General features: G+C 40.2%; 1 protein-coding gene across 3 annotated transcripts in view; it reads left to right on the top strand.

Moving 5' to 3' along the window:
- Positions 1-22,029, top strand: part of LOC137285266 (netrin-1-like) — a 53,969-nt gene that overhangs the window by 13,507 nt on the left and 18,433 nt on the right. For 2 of the 3 annotated variants that reach the window (XM_067817580.1, XM_067817582.1), the window contains exon 2: positions 15,648-15,836. In XM_067817580.1, coding sequence (XP_067673681.1) covers positions 15,648-15,836 — 189 coding nt within the window. Of the gene's footprint in view, positions 1-15,647; positions 15,837-15,903; positions 16,093-22,029 lie in introns of all 3 variants that reach the window. The other variant, XM_067817581.1, reaches the window with a different exon arrangement.

Below are 22,029 nucleotides of genomic sequence, written 5' to 3'. Positions count from 1 at the left end.
CATCTGTATATGAAGGGTGACCGGTGATTGATAACATAAGTATCAGTAGAAGACACTGATGAGACACTAGCCACTCGTCTCGTTCACATCATCCTGTGTCGGCATATATTTGATATTGTGTGGATTGGGTATTAAGCAGATTCTGCTTGGTAATCGTTGGCCGAATACCTGGTTCGACTCCCAACCAACTTGATAATTGGTCCTGGCAAAACCGAGGGTCTTGAATAATGCAAGGATAGTCGTAAGACTAGATAATACGGGGAAGAGAAAAACTTTGACCAGGACTCCCAGTTTGACAGTGTCAGTTTATGGTCTTCGTGTGGTTCAGCGCAAATGTCTTTGAGATGCAATTTATTCATCTCTCTTACTGCAAAACACTAGCGCAACCATGTCCCACTTACAACCTGTGAATACAAGTCTTCGCAAAGTGTTCATGTGTGGTGACATTTTAGTTTAGCCTGTTAAATGTCCTCAAAAGGGCAAATACGTTGTTTGTGCACAAATGGACAGTTGTAGTTGGGACGATTAACAATCGAACTCAGACCTTCAGTCCTAGAGAATAATGATTCTCTACTATTTGCTGAAACATTCCATAGACACAAAGGCAAATTAGTAAACCGAGTTACTGAGAGGAAGTGACGTCCTTTTCATTACAAGAAGACATGACGTGTCCCTCAGGAAGTGATATCATGTTAATTATAGTTCATTCTGCTTGGCTTCATGTTTCATTCAAACTTGGGAAAGTTGATTCATTCATATTCTGTGAGGGGGTTTCGGTATTTTTCACTCCCGCTCAGAACGACCTGGAAAGATAACTTTTATATTTTGCAAACATCACACATCTCTAATTTGACCCTTTAGTCTCCTATGGCAGCGTTATCTCTAGTGAAGTGATATGTTGTGTCACGTGATCCATCGCATTACTGTCTCCACAGGGATCGGAACTAATGCTGCTGCTGAAAAAGGTGCATGTGTTTGTATTTCTAACGCAATAAAAACAAAGGGCAGATAATCAGTGTTTGGTGTGAAATATCTCGCGTCTTTATCTGGATGCAATGCATATGTGCCAGAAAAATATATTTATTTTCGTTCGTTTTTCAAACAAAGATATCATAAACTAACATTTCAAAAATATATACTTTCAGAAGCTTATTATTTTGAGTTCACTTGAAACGACTGCAGAGTTAAGTTATGATAATCATTAAAGATATTCATAAAGCAGTCGCTCTATGTATAACAGTATTTTACAAGACTACTGGTGATAGATTATAGGTCAGTATAGAAAATATATGTGTATAGATCTATAATGAAATAGATCAGATGGTCGACACGGAAAGGTCTGTGTAATGATTTCTGCTGTTTGTACAGCTCAGGGCAGTTCAGTGTGTATGTGCCCGGTAAACCTTTGAAGCTATACAGTTACAAATGAGGAGGTAGTATGAACGATCAACGTCTGATAAGAAGTAACTGGTGCAATAAGAAAGTTGATCATCGATACGTCTTTGTCAAACGCTGCACTTGTCTTTTCTTAAATGTTACTCAAAGATGAGTAAAACACACAGAAAAAAATAACATTATTCTCCCTATGCATAACACAGAAACTATACCATATGAGAACGGTTACTTTAAAGATGTGGTACCCGAAGAGTTTTAGGAAATTATGCTTGCTGACGCATGGCACTTGTATCGCACACATCTTCGCACGTTTGCAACATCGTATCGCTACTGGTTGACCCATTGACTGGTTCTCACACATTCTACAAACGCCCGACATGTTGTCAGTTTCGGCAGTAGACCTCATTAAAATCCCTTCCCCTTACTTATTCCATCTCCGAGAGTGTGTGGAGGTTTGAGAACGCGCCGCCAGGGACAGTTTGGCAAGCGGAGCCAACACAAGGAGCACCCAGTGGAATGGCGTGTGCCAACGTTGACATGTATTACGCTGTTATCAACCTTTCCTGTTTGCCTTTGCTTAATATTTCTATTATTCTATCCACTCGTTGTTTTCAGACTGTCAAACACTTTTGTTGTGTGATGTCAAGATCGGTGAGGTCATCGCACTTCATGTGTGCTATGCACTTGGTAACATCACCATCATTCACTTTGGGAGCTAGGTAATAACGCGTTTTAAAAACTACCCAAATCTGTGTATGGTTTTCTCTTTCGCATTGAATGAATGCAAGGGTTTGTAAAGTACTTCATGTTGCCATTCCCGTACATTAAGGTGCTGTCTGTCGATGCTTACATGTAAAGGTTGTATAGATTATACTAGTGACAACAACTGTCCAAGTAGGAGACGAAGAACAGGTCTTATGCTAGCAGTAGTTTCAGCAGAGGATTCGACTTAGCTGAGTATTGTTAAATGGCGATTTGGTGCGTAATACAACTCTTGATGTCTTCAACGCCATATGTGACATCGAGACACTGTCGTATGTTTGAGTAACGCGAGTAACAGAAAGGCATTTAACACAATATCGTGTTTACTGTTTCTGATAATGCAATTTCTACGGCCCCTACGGCCCCTACGGCCCCTACGGCCCCTACGCAAAATTTACGCTGGTGCTGACGAGGAAGGTGTTTCTTTATTCAGGGGAGGAAATGTGCTGCAAAGTCGTATGAAAACGAGAAACGATGTAGTCTTCTGGGAGGTTTGTGATTCATAGCAGTCAAAACTTGTCCCGAGACACAGAATCATATCCATGGCGGAGTATTTCATTGGTCAATTTATTTCAGTCATTACATACCCCAGACATCTAATCATGTAAGGCCAGTACACGACGGATTATACCAAGGACAACTGTGTCTTGCCTGGCATGTCAACCTCGGCTTCCAGATCATACTCGATTGTGTTGGACTGGAATTCCAACTGCAGTCAGTCTGATATGGGTTAACCCAAGCCTGAAAGCACAGTCATTAGTCAGCTACAGCAAAGCCATTTATTTTTTCTATATAAAATTCCCATTCGGATATATGGAACATATTTCGCGAGCAAATACTTTCTGTTTGTCAAAAGAACAAGGCTCATGAATAAATGACACAGGACAGAGGTGGTGTTATCCGAGAGGAAGTGAAAAGCCCGGAATTAAGTCGGCTCATGTTGCGTTATATTTGTACACGAGATTGGAGAAGGACCAGCGCATGGTATGAATACAGACTGTTCAGTTTAAATTCGTCGGAAATGAGGTATTAATCAAAGATCAAGCCTGAAATAGGAGATAGGCTTCCCTGACTACTTGTTCTCAGTACTCTGCCCCACCCTACATACTACCTAGACATGGATCTGACCGCAGGATGTACCGTGGGTGTCACTGGACAAATACTCCAAGTGTGTCGTTTGACACCATGATTGCTTCCTAGGCTTCATTCTGGTTGGATGAAGACGCGACAGACACGTGAACGAGATAGAGTTATTTATAACAATGTTTATTCAAGAGTCCGATACATAGCCCAAAAGCTCTCTTTCACTGACAGGTAAGCTGAGACCAGGATTGACGTCTGATGGACTTGTCCCTGTGTCCCCCACCGAGAGAGCATCTCGGGCGGAGGCTAGCTCCCCATACGAACACTCTACCCTGTGGCGACAGCTCAAATACACGATAGCCCTCAAACATGCTGCGCCAAAAACTGACAACAAACACAAATGATTAAATTCCGGCAATAAACCTGTATCAAATGTTTGCTAGGGACCGTCGGGCACCAATAGAAGCTGTCACGGTCCTGCTGGCAACCCACTGTGTTCCTACACAGTGTTTGAAGAGACCTCAACAAGGCCGACAAGAGGCAGTCTCAAATTTTACTTATATCCTGACAAATGGATGGTCCATCATTATATTTATGAAGAAGGGTATACAGCGATGTCTCAAGGTGGAGGGGGTCAATTCCCCCGTCTCCACTGTGAGATATTGTTCAGAGTAGATTTGGAGGAGCCTTCTGGGTTCCTTCAGAGTCTGGAAGAGAATGTGTCTTTGTTCAAGTGACCGTGTCGCTGCCAGTGTCGCAATAATAGGAGCTGCCAGTTGTACCTTTCAAGGCAAACCAACTGAGAAGTTTCATAAGCGTCGAAAGTCAGCCTTATTGTTTGAAATCTGGGCATCTACACTGAGATATGAGTATAACATTGTTACAAATTGGTGGCAAAACGGTTATAGAAAGTTATTCACCAGTAGTGAGCGTTGAGAATTTAGCACCTGAATCTCATGCCGAGTCTAGGATTTGGCCAATTATCCGGGTGGTGACATAGATGAATAGCCAATTCCTCCGAGTATGTCTTCAATTCAGTAAATACAATAGTCATGATGGAGAAGTAAACGCTTAAAGGAGAGTTGTTTATAGGAGCTCAACTAGATTTCTGAGCCTTGCCTTCGTTTGGGTTCGGGGACAAAGAGAAAGATGCCATGCGTGTCGTTTATGGAAGGTAGTTCTTGATGACTGCTTTATGACAAACCTTTGAAGACTGTGTCTGTATCTGATGTTACTTTGCTGTGTATCAAAGGATGTTTACGTATGTCAGTTTTTCGCCATGGTGTTTATACGATTGACAGCGATCTGCTTGCTATTTAGAAATCTGACAGTCATAATGTGCCTCACCAGGTTGAAGCGCGATCCCGGTCGAAGCTCTTACCACACGGGTAATTGATTACATTGTTGTCTGACTATTTGCTTCTTTTCTGTCTGCATGCACATTTAACATATGTCAGCCTCTGTTTATACTGATGCCTCAGTGGTACTGATACACGACAACTTAGATTACTGCAGTGTGAATAAAAGGAAAAGCTTTTTCACTAAGTAAGTGAAGGTAATTGGGAATGTAAATTCATTCTGAACAGATCTTCTCATGAGTGGGAAATTCAACGAATCTTATTGAAAATATACTTTCCCGAATTTTATCAATAGCATAAGCTCCCGTGTGTGTTAACGTCTTGTCTTTGCCAGGGTACGCGTGCCGATGGAATACCTGGTCATATCACTGCTGGATAATGTGCTGTGATACAGTATCTTTATTAGTACATATCTTTTAGGACTATGGAGATATCTTGTGACTTTTGTTTAAGTCAGTTTTCGCGAGCGGTCTTTAAACTAACCTAATCATTACTTATAACACACAAAACATTGCTTGGATAAAATACACAAACCATTACTTGGATAGAACACACAAATCATTACATGGATGTAAAACACAAAACATTGCATGCATAAAACACAAAGCATTACTCGGATAAAACTCACAAAGCATTACTTGGATATAACACACAAACATTCCTTGGATAAAACACAAAGCTTTGCATGGGTATAACACTCAAACCATGGCATGGATATAACACACAAACCAATATTTGGATAAACACACAAAAGAATACTTGGAAATACATTAGTTGTATAAAACACACAAAACATTACTTAGATAAAACACAAATCATTACTTGAATAAAACACACACAGCGTTATTTGGCTATCACACACAAAACATTACCTGGATGTAAACTTAAAGCATTACTTAAATAAAACACACAAGGCATTACTTGGATATATCACGAGCATTGCTTGGATACAACTCTTAGAACATTTCTTCGATATAACACACAGAACATTATTGTTACTTTACATTAAAGGCAAAAAAACGCATATTATCTAGCAAGCGAAGTATATTCATGAGTGTGACATGTACGTAGGGGACAAGAGTATATATGCATGTTCATATCTATGAATGTCATTCCAAATTGGTTTGACCCAGATCAGTAGATTATGCAGCCACACTTAACACAGATATGTACATGCATAGCCCGACAAGCAGTGTGTTGACGTCGGTGTGTTTCACAACGGCACACATGTAACCTTACTGTGAACATATTACCGACATTGATTCAAAATTATGCACTTACATATCTCTGGCAGGTGTGGTGACATAGAATTTAAAGTATGTGTTTTCATTCAGAATCTGACCTAGTTTGCATTAAATGCATTTTTAAACATGTTTAATACTTACGGAACACGTGCTGACTACAGTGGAACGTTAGGTTAGAAGCCTGTTTCTGCAAATACATAGATACATTTGTTATGGTTTGTTAAGAAAGTTGGACTTCGCGTAGCTAAGCATGTGGTTATCGTTATGGTCCAGAGACGTGAAGAGTGTTTGGAGGTAACTCTCATGCCACTTGACATGAACGTACACAGGCGTATTTACACATGTAGGTTACATTTAGTTAGCATCAGAGTGTTGTTGACTTGGAAAGCATTAACCCTTTATAAAAACTGATAGGTAAGCCCATCTAAACTTAGACCAGAGCTTTGTGCGCTTGTAGTTAGAACGAGGCATTAACTCGGTGCTTCAACACAAGTTTAGAATTATGGAATATCGTCTAAGTAAAATATTGTTCCAAGGCAGTCTTTTCAGATTATCGTCATGTGTTAAAATGTTCTACAAAATCTGTATTTATGTTGTTGAAACAAAACATTTACCACACAGGAAGGAAAATGCTTAAATTGACAACGACATTTTAATATCAGTGAGTACGTGAATGGGCTGAGTCTGACAGTATTCCCGAATACCATGTCGGGGACACCAGTAAAGATATACTAACATGAGGATCCTCGGACTTCCGCTTGACGATTTCGACTCCAGCCATGGGTGTGGTTCGCCTAAAAATATGCAATTGTATTTACAGTCTCAAAGTGTTTTTGGTAAGCATCTTATTTATATGTTGCCATCCATCAAGATGTCATCGCTGTCTTTTAGGGCACAATGTGACGTATAGCGGAACGCCTCACAATCATGCGTAACAAACATACTTGTTTTCATTCAGAGGAGCCACACCGTTGTGTTTGAATCTGGTCCTGTGTCACATGAGTTGTTTATGGGATTTGCTTCGTGCTTTGGTTATATGAAGATTAATACCCCCTCCTGTGTCTACAATTGTAATGACGTCTCTGTGTGGTGAATGGCTGTTTTCCGATGAAGTAAAATATGGATTTTGTGCGACCTTGATGAGTCCTATTAAGGAACCATATGTATGGTTCCATTATAAGAAAATAACTATATCTTGAAGAATCTGACTAATGGCGTGAAAATACGTACCATTTGCAAACCCATAACGATTTTGCTGTGTTGAGGAAACTTTTACTATTTGAGGCATCTTTACATGGAAGTCACATATTTGTCTGACACAGAAAAACTCATCTGTAGCACTTGAGAGCTTAGTCTCCGATGAAGAATTCTCATTATTGTTTGATAACATTCCTAACAACGCGTGAAATATGAGAATGTAACACACAATATGTACACAAAGGTGTGTTACATGAACAGATGCCTGTGATATTCCCTCTTGACTTGCATCAGATAAACGCTTGCTTAGCTTAGCGTCGAATGAAATCTCGGAAGCTCTTCAACGAATTGCATTTTTTATGGAGGTCAATGCCAACATTTCTCCAACAGGTTGAAGACTCTTTCTTTCTTATCTTCAAAAGTAAAAGCTTCGGCTAGAAACTGAAAAGAGCTATGCGCTAAATTGATAGGGGAAGACAGTCTGAGAGAGTTTAACAGAAATCAAGGATATCATTTCAGGCAAGTGCGTTTTCCGTTGTTTAGAAAAGATACTCCTTCCATATACATGGAGTTTACCAGTGCAGCCAGGGGGCGTGTTTTGACACGTTTCACTCGTGCAGACTGCAAGGTTTATTAACCATTAACACATATGTACAGCTACCAAAATCAACAAGCAGGTGGAATTTGATTGCTCTTTCAATTTGTTCTTGAAAGGAAACCATGTTGTCGTTGGCGGACGTATACTTAAGTTTCTTTTACTCGCACAAAAACAATAATCTTTCTGTAATGATAGTTATTCTGATGGTGAATGGAAGGAAATCTAGAACAATCAACACTCTGGAATAACCAGGGATCGGTGACAGTTACCGCGGCTGTCGTGTTACTTTCAGCGGTATCCGTACCATCTTGTCAGCTCCTCCCAGCGTAATGACAAAGCTTCCGGGATATAATAAGTTTACACGTCTTGCTGTGGTGGCTGGGTTTATTTGTCTTCAGACAACGTTCATCTGACACTGGGGTTGTTCGGGGTCTGTTTAAAGATTAGTTTTGAACATGATAATCTGCCTTTCATACTCTACTATGTTTTGGTGAGATTGAAATATGATGAAGCAATGTATGTTGGGGGCCTGATTGATGAATGTAATATTGATCACTGTATCGGCGGTCGTAGCCAATGATCTTTTGATGTATTCTAGGGTGGATGGGGGCTCGCAGTGTTTGTACAGTATCATAATGGTGGTTGTATTGCTTGATGGAATACACATACATTTGTATCTTGGCGAGAAGCAGGAGTGAGACTAATGCAGAAAAATGCACAAAATGACTGGCTGATATGGTCCTGATGTGGCGTAAAGTGCGTAATTAGGCGAGAAATGGTGTATAACCTGTAAGTGGTTCCAGGACAAGACAGAAGCCATTGTACCATGCGGTTTCCGTTGGTCATCTTCCTTCCGAAATGATGGCCATCACACTCTCGCCCAACAGAAAGTATATCCGGAAAGTATATCCAGAAAGTATATCCAAAGAAATGACAGCAGGAAAAGTAACTGGTGTTTCTATGCTTGATAGAGAAACAAAAACGAATCATATACATGACAATGACTAGTATACCTTCTTTTGTCCGGTACTTTACCTGTCGAATATGTAAACATTGCTGCTTTAGGTGATGTATTGGACTCAATATGCTGAAATCACAGGTTTAGTTCCAAACAACGGCAGTTGCTATTGTTCGAGTAAAATATCATTCTGAAATAAGCAACATGGAGATGTTTTGGGCTATTATGATAAAATGAAATGCTAGTGCCGGTTGTTGGGTCATTGACAACAACCACAGGGACTTGTAAGTCATCACGTTCTCTGCCGGTCCAAGTAAGATGCACAGTGCCCGGGTTGTTTAAGCTTTGTTACAGAAGCTGGTGCGATCTATATGTGTGATGTATATATCAGACACCGCCAAGCCAACCTGTCTGCTGTCAGAGCCCAGCCAAGTCATCAGGTAGTTGAGCGATACTCTCAGTTTGGCAGTAGTTACCACTGTCTGTCGAGTCTCTAGCCAACTCTTATTATCTTTCAAACGTGCCCCGCGTTACGAAAACAAGCATGTCGTAAACATCTCTGTGTTATTTTATCATTAGCGCAACATCGCTAAGGTCCAGTGTAATATATCTTAGGTGGTAGAAGCATGTATCACCGGACGTCTTGAATATATACCTGCTGGACCACACACCTGAGTAAAGCTCAAGCAACTCCTATACTATAGAACCTGCACGTTCCTTCCCACAGACCTGCTTCCGCAACTGTGTCTGTGTTTCTCTCTGTAAACATAGCCACCTATCTTGTTATGTAGGTAATATTTAGTACCCCAATAAAATGCCTCTAGTCTAAATATATGTTCTTGAATAAACTCGAATGCAACAATTCATTGAAAAGTGTGGTCTTTACGAATTTCGTTTTGGAAGTTTCAACGTGTTGGTGAAACGACTGGCGTCGCTTTGAAGGTTCTAGCCCGAGCATCGCCTACAATAGCGATGATTTCAGTCATCAATGCGCGAATATCAACTGGGATGGGAAACAGGTTTCTGGTGAACAAAATGATAATTGACAGTTTCATAGCTTTTGTACTCGAAACCCAGAGGCCCGATGATCGACGTTCGTCAAGTTTTTTGCATGTTTTGATTATGTCAGAGTGTATCATGCAGTGCCGTGAGGAGAAACTGTGCGCCTCTCATTCTTTGATTTCATAGCCTCTCTCGGGGGTAAGGCCACAAATTACGTACTCAGGGGAGAATATATATCATTTGAATGGTATTCCAAGGGGTTCCAGTCCCGCTGAGATCTATTCAATCATTGATGAATAATATAACGTTTAATATGACGCCTTGCTTTGACAGTCTTATGAGCTGTGGATGACAAAAAATGAAACAATAAGGGTACGAGAGTTAACGGCGATGTCCCTTTATCTTATCCATCGATGTTACGAGAAGTGATGAAATGGGCCTTTCTCGAGTCGCGTAGTGTTCTTTTATCTCTGAAGACAATCATTTTGGTTCTCTGTAGCTGAAACTGTTAATGTGTTAATACACGTTCAATCCCGTTGCCTGTATAAAGGGTCTAGCGTCTTCTACGGACCATGCCATCAATTAGACATCGCTTAAGGGTCAGTGCGTGCTTTGAGATGGTAATTAGGAAGAAATACTTGAATTTTACGAGCATTGCTAAAATCTACACGTGTGAGGTTTTGTGGTTTTGGTGAGTTAGTCAGCCAAGTTGGAAATGCTGTAAATGCAATGTCACAACCTGATCGCCCAGACGAGGCCGTGAATAGCCATTACAGATAGGGCTGTAACGGAGAAGGTGAAATCAACGCAATAGCGGAATACAACACGCGGGGTAATGCTGTGAAGCTAGGCTGGTGGCAAAATTACAAACAGGATACCTCAGAACCCTTTGTGAGTTGGGTTTAACGCCGCCTTGTACTTGATTTCAGTTGCGTTAAGTCATGTCATATTGTGATATGTAAGGAAAGTCCGAAATAATAGAGGTCGTTTAGCTTACTGAAAGCAAGTAGCAAAAGTTTGATGGGGATGAACCAAGAAATTATAATGAGAGTTAATCGTGGATTTGAACCCACTTTTCTCCTGGTCCACCCGCTTGTACACATGCTGAAGGCCAAGACAAAGTCCCCTTCTTCCCTTTACAAACTGAAGGAAAACATCCCCTTCTTCCCTTTACAAACTGAAAGAAAACATCCCCTTCTTCCGTTTACAAACTGAAAGAAAACATCCCCTTTTTCCCTTTACAAACTGAAAGAAAACACCCCCTCCTTCCCTTTACAAGCTGAAGGAAAACACCCCCTTCTTCCCTTTACAAACTGAAAGAAAACACCCCTTCTTCCATTTACAAACTGAAAGAACACATCCCCTTCTTCCCTTTACAAACTGAAAGAAAACATCCCCTTCTTCCCTTTACAAACTGAAGGAAAACATCCCCTTCTTCCCTTTACAAACTGAAAGAAAACATCCCCTTCTTCCCTTTACAAACTGATCCCCTTCTTCCCTTTACAAACTGATCCCCTTCTTCCCTTTACAAACTGAACAACACACATTAGTACAGGGATCTATATTGCAATATACTGGGTGAAGGCACCGGCCGAAATCTTATAACGGAGATGTGGAGATACAGAAATCAGTTAGATATATATTTTCATTTCACTGCTTATTTGTGAATGGGAATATATCACGGTATATGTCGGACTTGGACACACAGACACACAGCTCATTGTTAGATCTCAGATTTGGAAATTTGTCAAATTGTCTTAGGAAAAATGTGCTACCAGAAGGGAAGGTTATACTCTCCTTGCTAACCCCTGGTGTCAGTTTCCGTGGTCCGTTCATATGATTATTTACAGCATGTGCCTTCTAGGCCCAGAGGAAACCATCTTGGCAGATAGTGCGAGACGTCGGTTTTCAGTGTTTTATGTTATTGTGACGTTATAAACCTGTCAGCTGTAGTCACCAGTGTCCACTATCAGCATTTAGATAAGACATTTTACCACTAAATATCAAAGTTACTGAAAGTATTGTAATGACTGCTAATGAGATATATGTTCATGTGCCATATTTCCTGTGTTTAGACGTATTGAATTACCTAATACACAGGAAAAAATGTAACACTGTAGCATACAATCGTACCTTGACCTTTGTTGGATAACATATTGAAAACGTCTAAATATAGCGTCGATTTCTTTCCAATCAAATCGGAAGAGATCAATGAAAAGCCTTTGCACCATACCGCTATAAGAAAGTTCAAAGATACACATATCCGTTTCATAAATATCATACATAAGTATATGGTAAGTAAATGTAGATAGAGGCATATGTCGAATATATCGGTCCCACCCGCGTATTAAAGGCGGTGTGCAGCAACGTCCTTTACGTCAGTGTTCAACGTCGTATTGGCGGGCTACAATGGCTTTATGTATGTATCAGAAAGGGGTATACCTTTCAAAACTCGCCTATGTACATGTTCGTATATAAGACACTGTTCAGAAGACATTATGTAACTTTTTATGAACACTGTAATAAAGTTAAACTGTCGTGTTCAGCTTGCCCCCAGGTCAGTACTTCTGCATAAACGCCGGAATGTGACAATGCACGTGCGTAACTCGGATAGAGGAATTCTGGCATGGTCTGCCAAGCATTCCTAAATAATTCAATATGTTTGTATGAATCGTGGTCCCGCCAATGCTTTATAGGTGCTTATTCATATTAGATATGTGTCGGAGTGGCAACTGAATGGTAGTATTACACTCCACCGGTTGACATTTTAAACTCCAAACGTCTGCTTTTCACAGAACGAGAATAAACGGTTGAATATATTTGACACCGTTTGTTAATTTGTCTACCGCAATTCTGGTCCACAAAAGCCGTTTTGTCCGTTTTCAGACAGAATTATTGCTGCTTATTGCGTAGAAAATATTCGTTCGAATATCGGGAGCCATTTCTCACAAAATGACAATTAAACAATCTGTTAACTGTCTCCTTGATTCAAACCAGTTCTCGTTTCATTGAGCAGTGTTCATAAAGCATTAGGGTCCCTTGGTGGCAGTTTACCACAGAGACTGATGAGAGTTTGGCGGCATGCCTGTAGCAGGTATAGGTATTATGTACACTTCGGTGGCCATTATATTGATACAACAATTATTTCACTCGGGGAAAATATATAACATTTTCACCCTTCATCCGCTCATTTCAGCTCTCAGTTTTATGGTGCTGCATACTTCATGGGGCTAAGTAGAAAGAAAGAAAGGATAAATCCATATTTGTGAATAAAATGTTTGCTAATGTATTTACTGATTACTCAGTACTTGCTCTCAGGTGGCTTTGATTGATATGGCCAATTCGTCAAATTTCATCAAAGACTTGTTGGTGAGACCAAACTAGTGAACACATTGTATGCGAAGGGAAATTCTTAGACACATTGTGATACCATCGACTACACAGGGCGTCGGCACGTGGCCACTAGTAACCTCGTGTCTAGGTACTAAACTCGGACATTTTAATTATTGCCTGAATTGTTGACTTCAGCATAACACATATAATATACAAAGTAAAAGCGTTAGATCAGGAGTAAATACCACCGTGAACCATTGTATGGAACTAGTTCTGGTGAACTGACGGACGCTGGAAGGATATACATCAGTGTGTCAAACGTGATCTGTTAGTTGCAAGGACATGGAAGAATTGTTTCTTGTACGTTACCAACTTAAAATTTGTCACAAATGAGAAATATCCACTTTAGTAATCATGTAATTGGAGCAACGACTCCCTTTCCAAGCATTAGCAAACTAAATGCAGACAAACGCATGAAAGGGCAAGTCCGTTACTGGTCTAAAGAAAACAGGACACGATACACGTCAACACAGTGAATTTATCAGTGAACCTTTTCGTCGCAGATCTGTCAGAATTCAAAATGCCTAAAAGCCACAGAGTCGATTGTAATATGTAATTGATTGTACCGTGAAATGTGCATTTTCTTTTAATTTGGGAAAAAGCATTCATTACTTGTGAATCAAATGTTAAGTGAAAACATACTGAGTGCTATGAATAGACAAGATGAATAAAAGCTTGTGGGTTAATTGCTGTTCATCTGATATACGTTTATAGACAGGATTTTCAACCTTATTCTCTCTAGACCTTTACCATCACGTTAATAACGCAAGCAAATTATAGAGCGTACAAACAGAGAAAGTATGCGTGGAATGAAGCGTTGCGCATTCACAGTATTAATTATCATTGCTGATAGACGTAATCCACTTTCCAAACCTAATTTATTAAAGAATGTCTTTGTTTTATGATGGATTGCATGTCTGTACTGAATGGTCTTTTCTGTTTATTAATCTAGTGTTTTGTGAAATAACCACAAACTTGCACTGTTTACATGTTCTATAAGCTCCACGTGTATTTATCTTCAATCTCCGTTTTTAATATTAACAACATAAAAAGAAATAAATACTACACAATCTTATAAATCATCTCTTTCGAGGATTGGTTTCAAAGTTCAGTCGGTACATTTTTAGAAGTAACGAAGAGTGTACGACGTATCTCGGTGAATGTTCCAATTGTAATGCCATTAGTTGTTACACTACTTCTTTCCATTGTTTCAAGTCTTAAGTACTAGTTGTCATATATTGATATGATTGTGTATATTTATATGTTTGTTCATCTCTTGTATAGATCTCAGTTTCTGTTTCTTCCATCTCTCTGATTTTCTCTTTCCTCCTTCATGTTCATTTGCCTTTTCATCTTTCATAAACTATACCTGAGCCATTCAAATTAAGTTAGGAACCACCTGTTATATTCTGATTATATCATATTGCTAAAACCAACATTTTATTCAATGACAAAATTGAAATAAATGGGTGGTCCTCGACTTTTTATAATTCTAAAAACAATTTGCACAGGAACAGAAGCATAGCCCTCTACCAAGATACTTAAACACAACTAGTATTAACTGTAGTGATATTTCACATATTTCTTTCAGGAATTATACCATACCAAAACCTTTTGACATATAACTGATAATGATGTATAATATAAATATGTCACCTAGATTTGTATAGCTTTTGCTGATATTCCCTCTGTGGGTTCCAGTGTTGCAGCAGTTGTGCATGCTTATCCCACATGGCGACTAAATGGGTCGGTCAATCTGGATCATTATCCTGACTGATGCTCCTTACATCAGTCACTGGTTTGTTTGACCCAGACTTCTATATTTACTTATTATGGCTTAAACATTGCTGCATATGGTGTTGAACAAGCAAACTGATACCTTGTGATACAGTGTCTTTATCTGTGCCGTGTGTCACGTCAGTGAACATATTTTACTCACGTAGTAGCGTATGTCACAAATGATAGTATATCTGTGTTCTCAAATGTCCTTTTTCATTCACAAAATGGATTGTGGTGTAAGCGCGATGGAGCCATTTGCGTAATCACAAGACCGTGTATACCCAGCAGGGTGGAACTATTTTCTTGCAGTATACCTTTTGATGTCCCTACATTACGTTTAACCCTTTTCCTTCAAAGAACATTAACTTGATATTCAACCTCACCCAATACTGTATATCCAAATAAAAGACTGTCGCTATCATTTTAATTCAAAATATAGCACTTCTAAATTAATTTCTAACGTAATTCAAAAACGTCTAGTTTTGTTTGCACTATTCTCAAAATAGCATCCTACCCCAAATGGCATTAGTATAAAAACACCCGATATGGTAACAGGACGTTTAGATAGGACATCCGAAAAATATATACTTCAGAGATTCGGATATCCTTGAAGACGAAAGTGCAGGTCCGTATAATCTATAAGAGTTGCAATCTGTGTTAGACATAAACAGTTAATATGTTCACTATACATATTTGATTTACAACGTAGTAACGTGATATTCCATGGGTAGGTAATAATGTCTAAAGCGATGTTTTCACAAGCTATTGGCTCACGAACGGACCAGGAGTCAGAAACATTTGAGAACACAGATCATATCTGTGTAGATGTCACATCACATTTCTTCATCCCACTCTACATCTCTTTCCGTCTATTTCAGCCTGTAATTGTAACCTCCACGCTAGACAATGTCGCTTCAATATGGAATTATACCAATTATCTGGCTACAAAAGTGGGGGAGTCTGCCTTCGCTGCAGACACAACACTGCTGGTCGAAATTGCAATTACTGCAAAGAGGGTTACTATCGCGATAGAACCAAACCGATGACCCATAGGAAGGCTTGTAAAGGTAGGAGGTGATTCCTTTTCCCTTCAGTTTTCAGTTGAGTTTATTTTTGGTTTATTTTGTTTTCCAGCCTGCAATTGTAATTTGCATGCACGACGATGTCGCTTCAATAGAGAGCTGTATATGCTGTCTGGGCTATTGAGTGGTGGGGTATGCCTGGGCTGTAAGCACCACACTGCTGGACGTCATTGTCACTATTGTAAACAAGGCTACTACAGGGATAGTTCCAGACACATCACAGACCGTAGGGCCTGCAAAGGTAGGGCTGGCCAGTCTATGACATGGGTGGGTGCATGGGCCAAGGCGTGCACGCTGTTACCGTAGTTGACGTAGATTAGGTAGTTGAAATATTAGATGACAATTTGGCCTCAGAAGGTCAAGGTCATGGAGAAATGTAACCATGCACGTACTTATAGTTAGCATGCTTTACTTCGCCGTGTCAGTGGCATGTTTATGACTGTAGAAGTAGTATGTCTTAGCACTTTAAAGTCACCAGTGGTAGAAACAAGAGAAGTGCACGGAGGAGTAGTGGTTTATACCATTTTCATTTCATTTGAAACGAACAACTGTCTTATTACCTGGTACGTGACAGCAGCGGTAAGATGGCCATTGCCGTCGGGTGGATCTCCATGAGAGCAATGTACACGGTGTGTCACCCACATCCTGCAACCCAAGGATGACACTGACGGTGCTCCCGCTAGAATCTTACCTTTACGTCTACGTACATGCAACAAGGGGCACGACACAAAGCTTTTATGTGTAGTTCCTGCACAATGCAGTCGTAATTTACGAGTATATCACATAACGTAGCCATGACTCCATAAAATATTTTGAGGAGCACTCACAGATTTCCCATAATCCCTCACCTATAATGACGGTCACATACATCACGAACGGAGGTATATATACGCAGATACTGCACTATGATATATAGATATGTGCTTACATGGATATAAATCGGGTCTCAGCTTTCTTAATGTCGGTAATGCAAATATAAATCTCAGGAATGTGCTTTCATTGTTAAAGATACGCGGGCTTTAGATAAAAGCAAGCACGTAGACGTAGCTATAGTCGTTTGCACACACTTTGTTTGGGAGCCATCTTTACAAAATATTTTTCTCGTGGTTGTTTATCTTAGTACAATATTTTGTTTAACGAAAAAAACCTCGGCGGTTGTGTATAAGTATAGCTGAAGTATTTCATATGAACACATAAAGTATAAATACAACGCTATGTCTCATGCGATGATATGGTAGAACACCTTAATATTTGAAATGTTCCAATACCAAAGCCATAAAAGTTTATGTTATGTTAATGTAAATGTCGAAAAGCTGATGTTTCGAATTATATATGTCATTTAGGATACGGGCGATTAATGTTGCCTTTCACGGCTTGAAATTGCAACGTACACTATTGAAGATGTCTTTACATGAGTGAAAATACAGAATGAAACCTCGATGCACATGAATGGGAACGCTTGTACAAAAGAGCACATTCAACAAAAGGATGTTAAGTATATGTACAGTGGAACGTATCATGACTTCAACAAACATCAACAGCGAAACGGCACTTATGTTCTTGCACAAGGGTTATCAAGAACACACGACCCCCTATCGAAAAGCATACGAAACACGTGCACATTAGGAGCCTGGAGTTTAATACAGAGCGCCGATAAATCAAGAATTAACGGTGGAAAGTGTGCAGGACAACCCTGTAGGACCGAGGAATATTAATCAAGGAATCACTGAAAGGTGTCTCCCGCATGGTGATGGGTAGCGTGTGTATCTCATGGAAAGATCTGCTTCAAAGAAGATGTTATTAAACATGCAAGATCGGATAAATAAGACGGAGCGGTTTTACATGCTCAGGCTAGCGAGCGGTGATAAGGCGGTGTAACCGAACTGACGCAAGGATCAAGGCTTGTCACGGGTGACAGAACGAGGGTAACCAAACCTTCGTGGATTAAAGCCACTGAATGAACCGTCTATCCAGACGAGGCTGTGTTTAGTCACAGTGTATACATGCATAAACATTTATGGAGGAGAAAAGTATTTCAGCATTCCGAGTAATTGATCTGAATTGCCAACGAATGAGTTCGGATTTTTGTACTATGTTGAACCATTTTGATTCCAAAATGGCATTTGGGTTGACTGAGAAAAACGTTGAATGTCCAACATGCGCTGAATTGAGACCCCCGTTTATATGTTTGTCTGCTTCGTAAAACACTTTTCCATATGGGACCTTTTCCAATTTGTCCCTCACATAAAATCGATTGTTACATTTCAACCCTGGAATATTATTATAAGTATGTGAAACGTTTCATGTATTTCAAATGGAAAACGACACAAAACTAGTTTTTTTTTTATGTATGTAATCATTACATAAATAATAGCGTTCTGCCATAAGTGTGCATTGCTATCTGATGTGATGTCATGTGTTTTAAGTATCTAGCAGACTACCCACGGAAAACAATGGATTCCAGAACGAGGTCACACGGATCGTGTGACATTAATTCCCCGTGTTACCTGACCTATAACACACGGGGCGTTTTGCCGCTGTCATGGCGCACCTGTCTCCCAATCAAATGCTTACAACTTCGAGGGGCAGTATCAAATCGGAAATACAATAATATTTTCACACAAATTCACAAAAAGCCAGCTCACAAAGTAGTAGCAATTCACCACGACAACACAGTTCTACTAAATCACCGCTTCACCTCAACATGAATGAATACGAAAAGACAAAAGCTCAAAAATGATCAGAAAAGTGTTGAGAGCACCATCCGTGCCATCCGCGTCAGTTTTCCCCAACAACTATGTGGCTAGCATCAGTTTACTGCTGTTGTATTCATACTCCGTACTTTTTCTTAAACGACACTTCAGCAAAGTGAACCTCCCATGACAATGATGCTGGACGTATAAGGTGGCCATCATGCTTCTCCCGACCAAGGGAGTTAAGTAGGCTCAGGTCACTTGGCCTTCGAACACACGACAGAAAGGGTTGTCACACGTATCAATTACACTCAGTTTATCCACGCCGTTGGTCTCCTTTCAATTATGTGGAAGACTCATCCTTTAAGTTATTCCCCTCGTTTAATTCGAATATAAACAAGACTTATCGTGATCAGGGACAATATACAACCGAAGCATTGTGCTATACCAAACGTGTCTAAAACCAATAAATGTGAAACGTATTGCGGATTGAGATATTGTACGAAGTTGAGAATACGTAAACCAGTGACAATTTTAGCTGTTGCCATTTTAACCTACTAACGTCCTATTTGGCAATGTGTTATGTACGCAACTTCCATGTAATTAGTCATAAATAAGAAGGAAGGAGTTCATCTCCTTGCAGTACACGGTGCTGGAATATAGAAACTCCATATGAAGCTTAGGGTCCTCCTCTCATCTACATCCCTCGTCTATCTTAACGTTTTCCACGTTGTGCCACTGATAGAATGAATAAGTTAACGTTGGTACTCTGATCTGCTGAGGACGCGTCCTATCTAGACAGTATTTGTCCCATGAGTGGGGCATGCATGTGTGCAGTAGAAACATGGATGTTGTGCAAGCAATGTGCAGTTTGTGACGTATCGCATCAGACTGATGAGACTTCGCTGAGGCCCAGAGCAGACTGTCGGTCCTGTACTTTGTAGATAGTCATAGCCCCCAGCTCTCCTGTACTTATAGCCAACGTATCAGATGATATGTCTCTCAAAGCCACCGCCGCTCCGTACTTGACCCCAGTAATTTGGAGGTCTGTGATCTGGTGGTTTAGTTTGCAGTAAGGTGCAAAGTGTTTGTAAATGGCGCCCAAGGTGCTACTCCCTGGGGATTACTGCCTGTCAGACGAACACATATTACATCATTTATTCATGATCACAGTAATATGATGGAAATCATAGGTTCAAATTTCAGGTAGGCATTCAGCTTACAAATCAACGTTGTGCTGGCTTTGTTATGGAGTTGTGGTTTATTGCAGCTTATCTGGACATGAACACCCGTAGATTAGATCATTTTACTGATATTGTTCCCGGAAGTGAACTGCACAAACACTTCTCTGCAAATTGTTCGAGTGCCACGAATAAATTAGGATATGATGACACTTTTCACGAACACGGGTGTCATGTAATCTAATTCCCGAAGTCATTAACATGTTCTTCACTCTTCTGCCCACCAGGCTTCAATGAAACGTTTTCGGAACATAATCGAGACTTTGACGTCATGTCTTTCCTTTTTAATTCATATCCAGGTGAAGTGGACATTTAGTAAATTTTAGTTGTCTCCCAGAACTATCTGTCTTGATTATTGTAATATAGACTCCTCTCAGGTTAGGATAGCGGTCTAGAGACTCTGATCGTTCATTAACATGGGTAGTTCTAGTCATGGGTTCGAGTTTTAAAGTCTCTCTTGCTTATACTCCTTGATCATGGGTGCCATACTAGTGGTGTTAGGTTTCAATGAAGTGAAGCTTTTGGTTTATTACCATTATTATTATCAGATTGTTGTAGCTTAGACACCTTTGAAAACTGTACAAATCCAAACTCACACGTTTACTCCTAACACATGCGTGCAGTTATACACTCAGGCTCCCATACAGATGTGCTTACAACCATGTACCTGTAGATCCGTACATCCACACGCTCGTACACACAGACACCCCTGCCCTCCTACACCCGTACACCTATACTTCCATACACAAAGTTCATCAAACGTGCTTTTAAAATATATATTTCAAGTATTTTTCAACCATTTGCCGACAGTGAGTCAGATTAGGATTTGCACAATACATCCACATTCTTTAAATATTTGATCTGGTTATATTACAGTTCAGGGTAATTGGATTCAGTGTTGGATTAAAAACATAGGGTTCTCCAAATATCTTGACACCACGATAGATCTGTCCTTCAAGATCCCATACAGTGGAATGAAGACGTGAACAGAATACATTAGACACATGGCACATGTGTTCTCAATATGACAAATCGTTAAATTCAAACCTATTCTCGTCTGGACGTGTAAAACTTATCACCTGCCAATGAAGTGAGAGATTTTATAGTATTCGCGCCCGCACATGCGACATATATACATCACGCATAAACAAGATATGTTACTGTAAAACACGACACTGAAAAGATGCCAAGTATAGCTGTCCCATAACCCACTGAATGTACTTAAAAAGAGGGGTCAGCCACAACAGAATTTGGCAGCGGTTTTTGGTAAGGAGCAATAGTCCATTTCATTGACGCTGATGCCCCTCAGGTGGTGCTCCTCCAGTGATACTGTTCACAATAACACTGACAAAAGGAGCAAATGGCTTGACGGGTAGGAAGCAATTTGGGACAAGTAGCGACGTTTTATTACTTCAAGCATTCTCTTCAAATGATCGTCTTTCGACCTCAGTGTCAAACATCCGTAAATTGAACAGCATTCCCCGAAACCATGAGTGTCAAATCAACCAACTAAATCTTCAGACGCAGCACAGGGACCTCTGAAAATGGCAGACTACATTCAGCCTCGTTTTGACATCGATCAACCTAAATGACCAATCCTGACCCAGCTTCGTCGGAGGTCACGACCCTGATCTACAACATGGACGTGCAATCATGGAATCCATCCATCACGAGATCCGCTGTCGAGACCACATCGGGCCGGAGAAGCATCCGACTATTTCATTACTGAGGTTACATCATTTTGCAGTGTGTCCGCCTCTTAAAGGAGCAATCTGCAACACTTCAGTTCCACTGAAATAAGAGTGTACGTACAGTTCAAGGACCAAATGGCTCAGATCCAAGTTTGAAAAGCCTCTAATGAACACGAGCAATTCAGCACCTCCCTGCACAGTGCCGTAATAGCTTACATGAAGTCGTTCGCGTAGAATCACAACTCAGCACATAGCTATACTCCAACATGAACGATTTCCCAAGCAATCAAAACTATCAAACGTTTTTCCAGTAAAGCGATAACGACAATATTTCCTGCATTGAGAGGGTGTTTCCAGGGTGAGAAGTACATCAATGAGTAAGATAGGCACTGTGGGGAGGGTATTCCTTAAACGTCTTGTGAACACGTGACATTGTCGAATGATGATGTATCTCCCTTGCTCCTTGGACCTGGCAACAGAAACGAAACAAATAAATACACTACACGAGAAACCGTGTAATGGTGCAGAAGGAATGTGTTTAAACCCCCACCAT

The sequence above is a fragment of the Haliotis asinina genome, chromosome 5, assembly GCF_037392515.1.
Source record: "Haliotis asinina isolate JCU_RB_2024 chromosome 5, JCU_Hal_asi_v2, whole genome shotgun sequence".
NCBI lineage: Eukaryota > Metazoa > Mollusca > Gastropoda > Lepetellida > Haliotidae > Haliotis > Haliotis asinina.
This window is presented reverse-complemented; position numbering and strand designations above follow the sequence as displayed.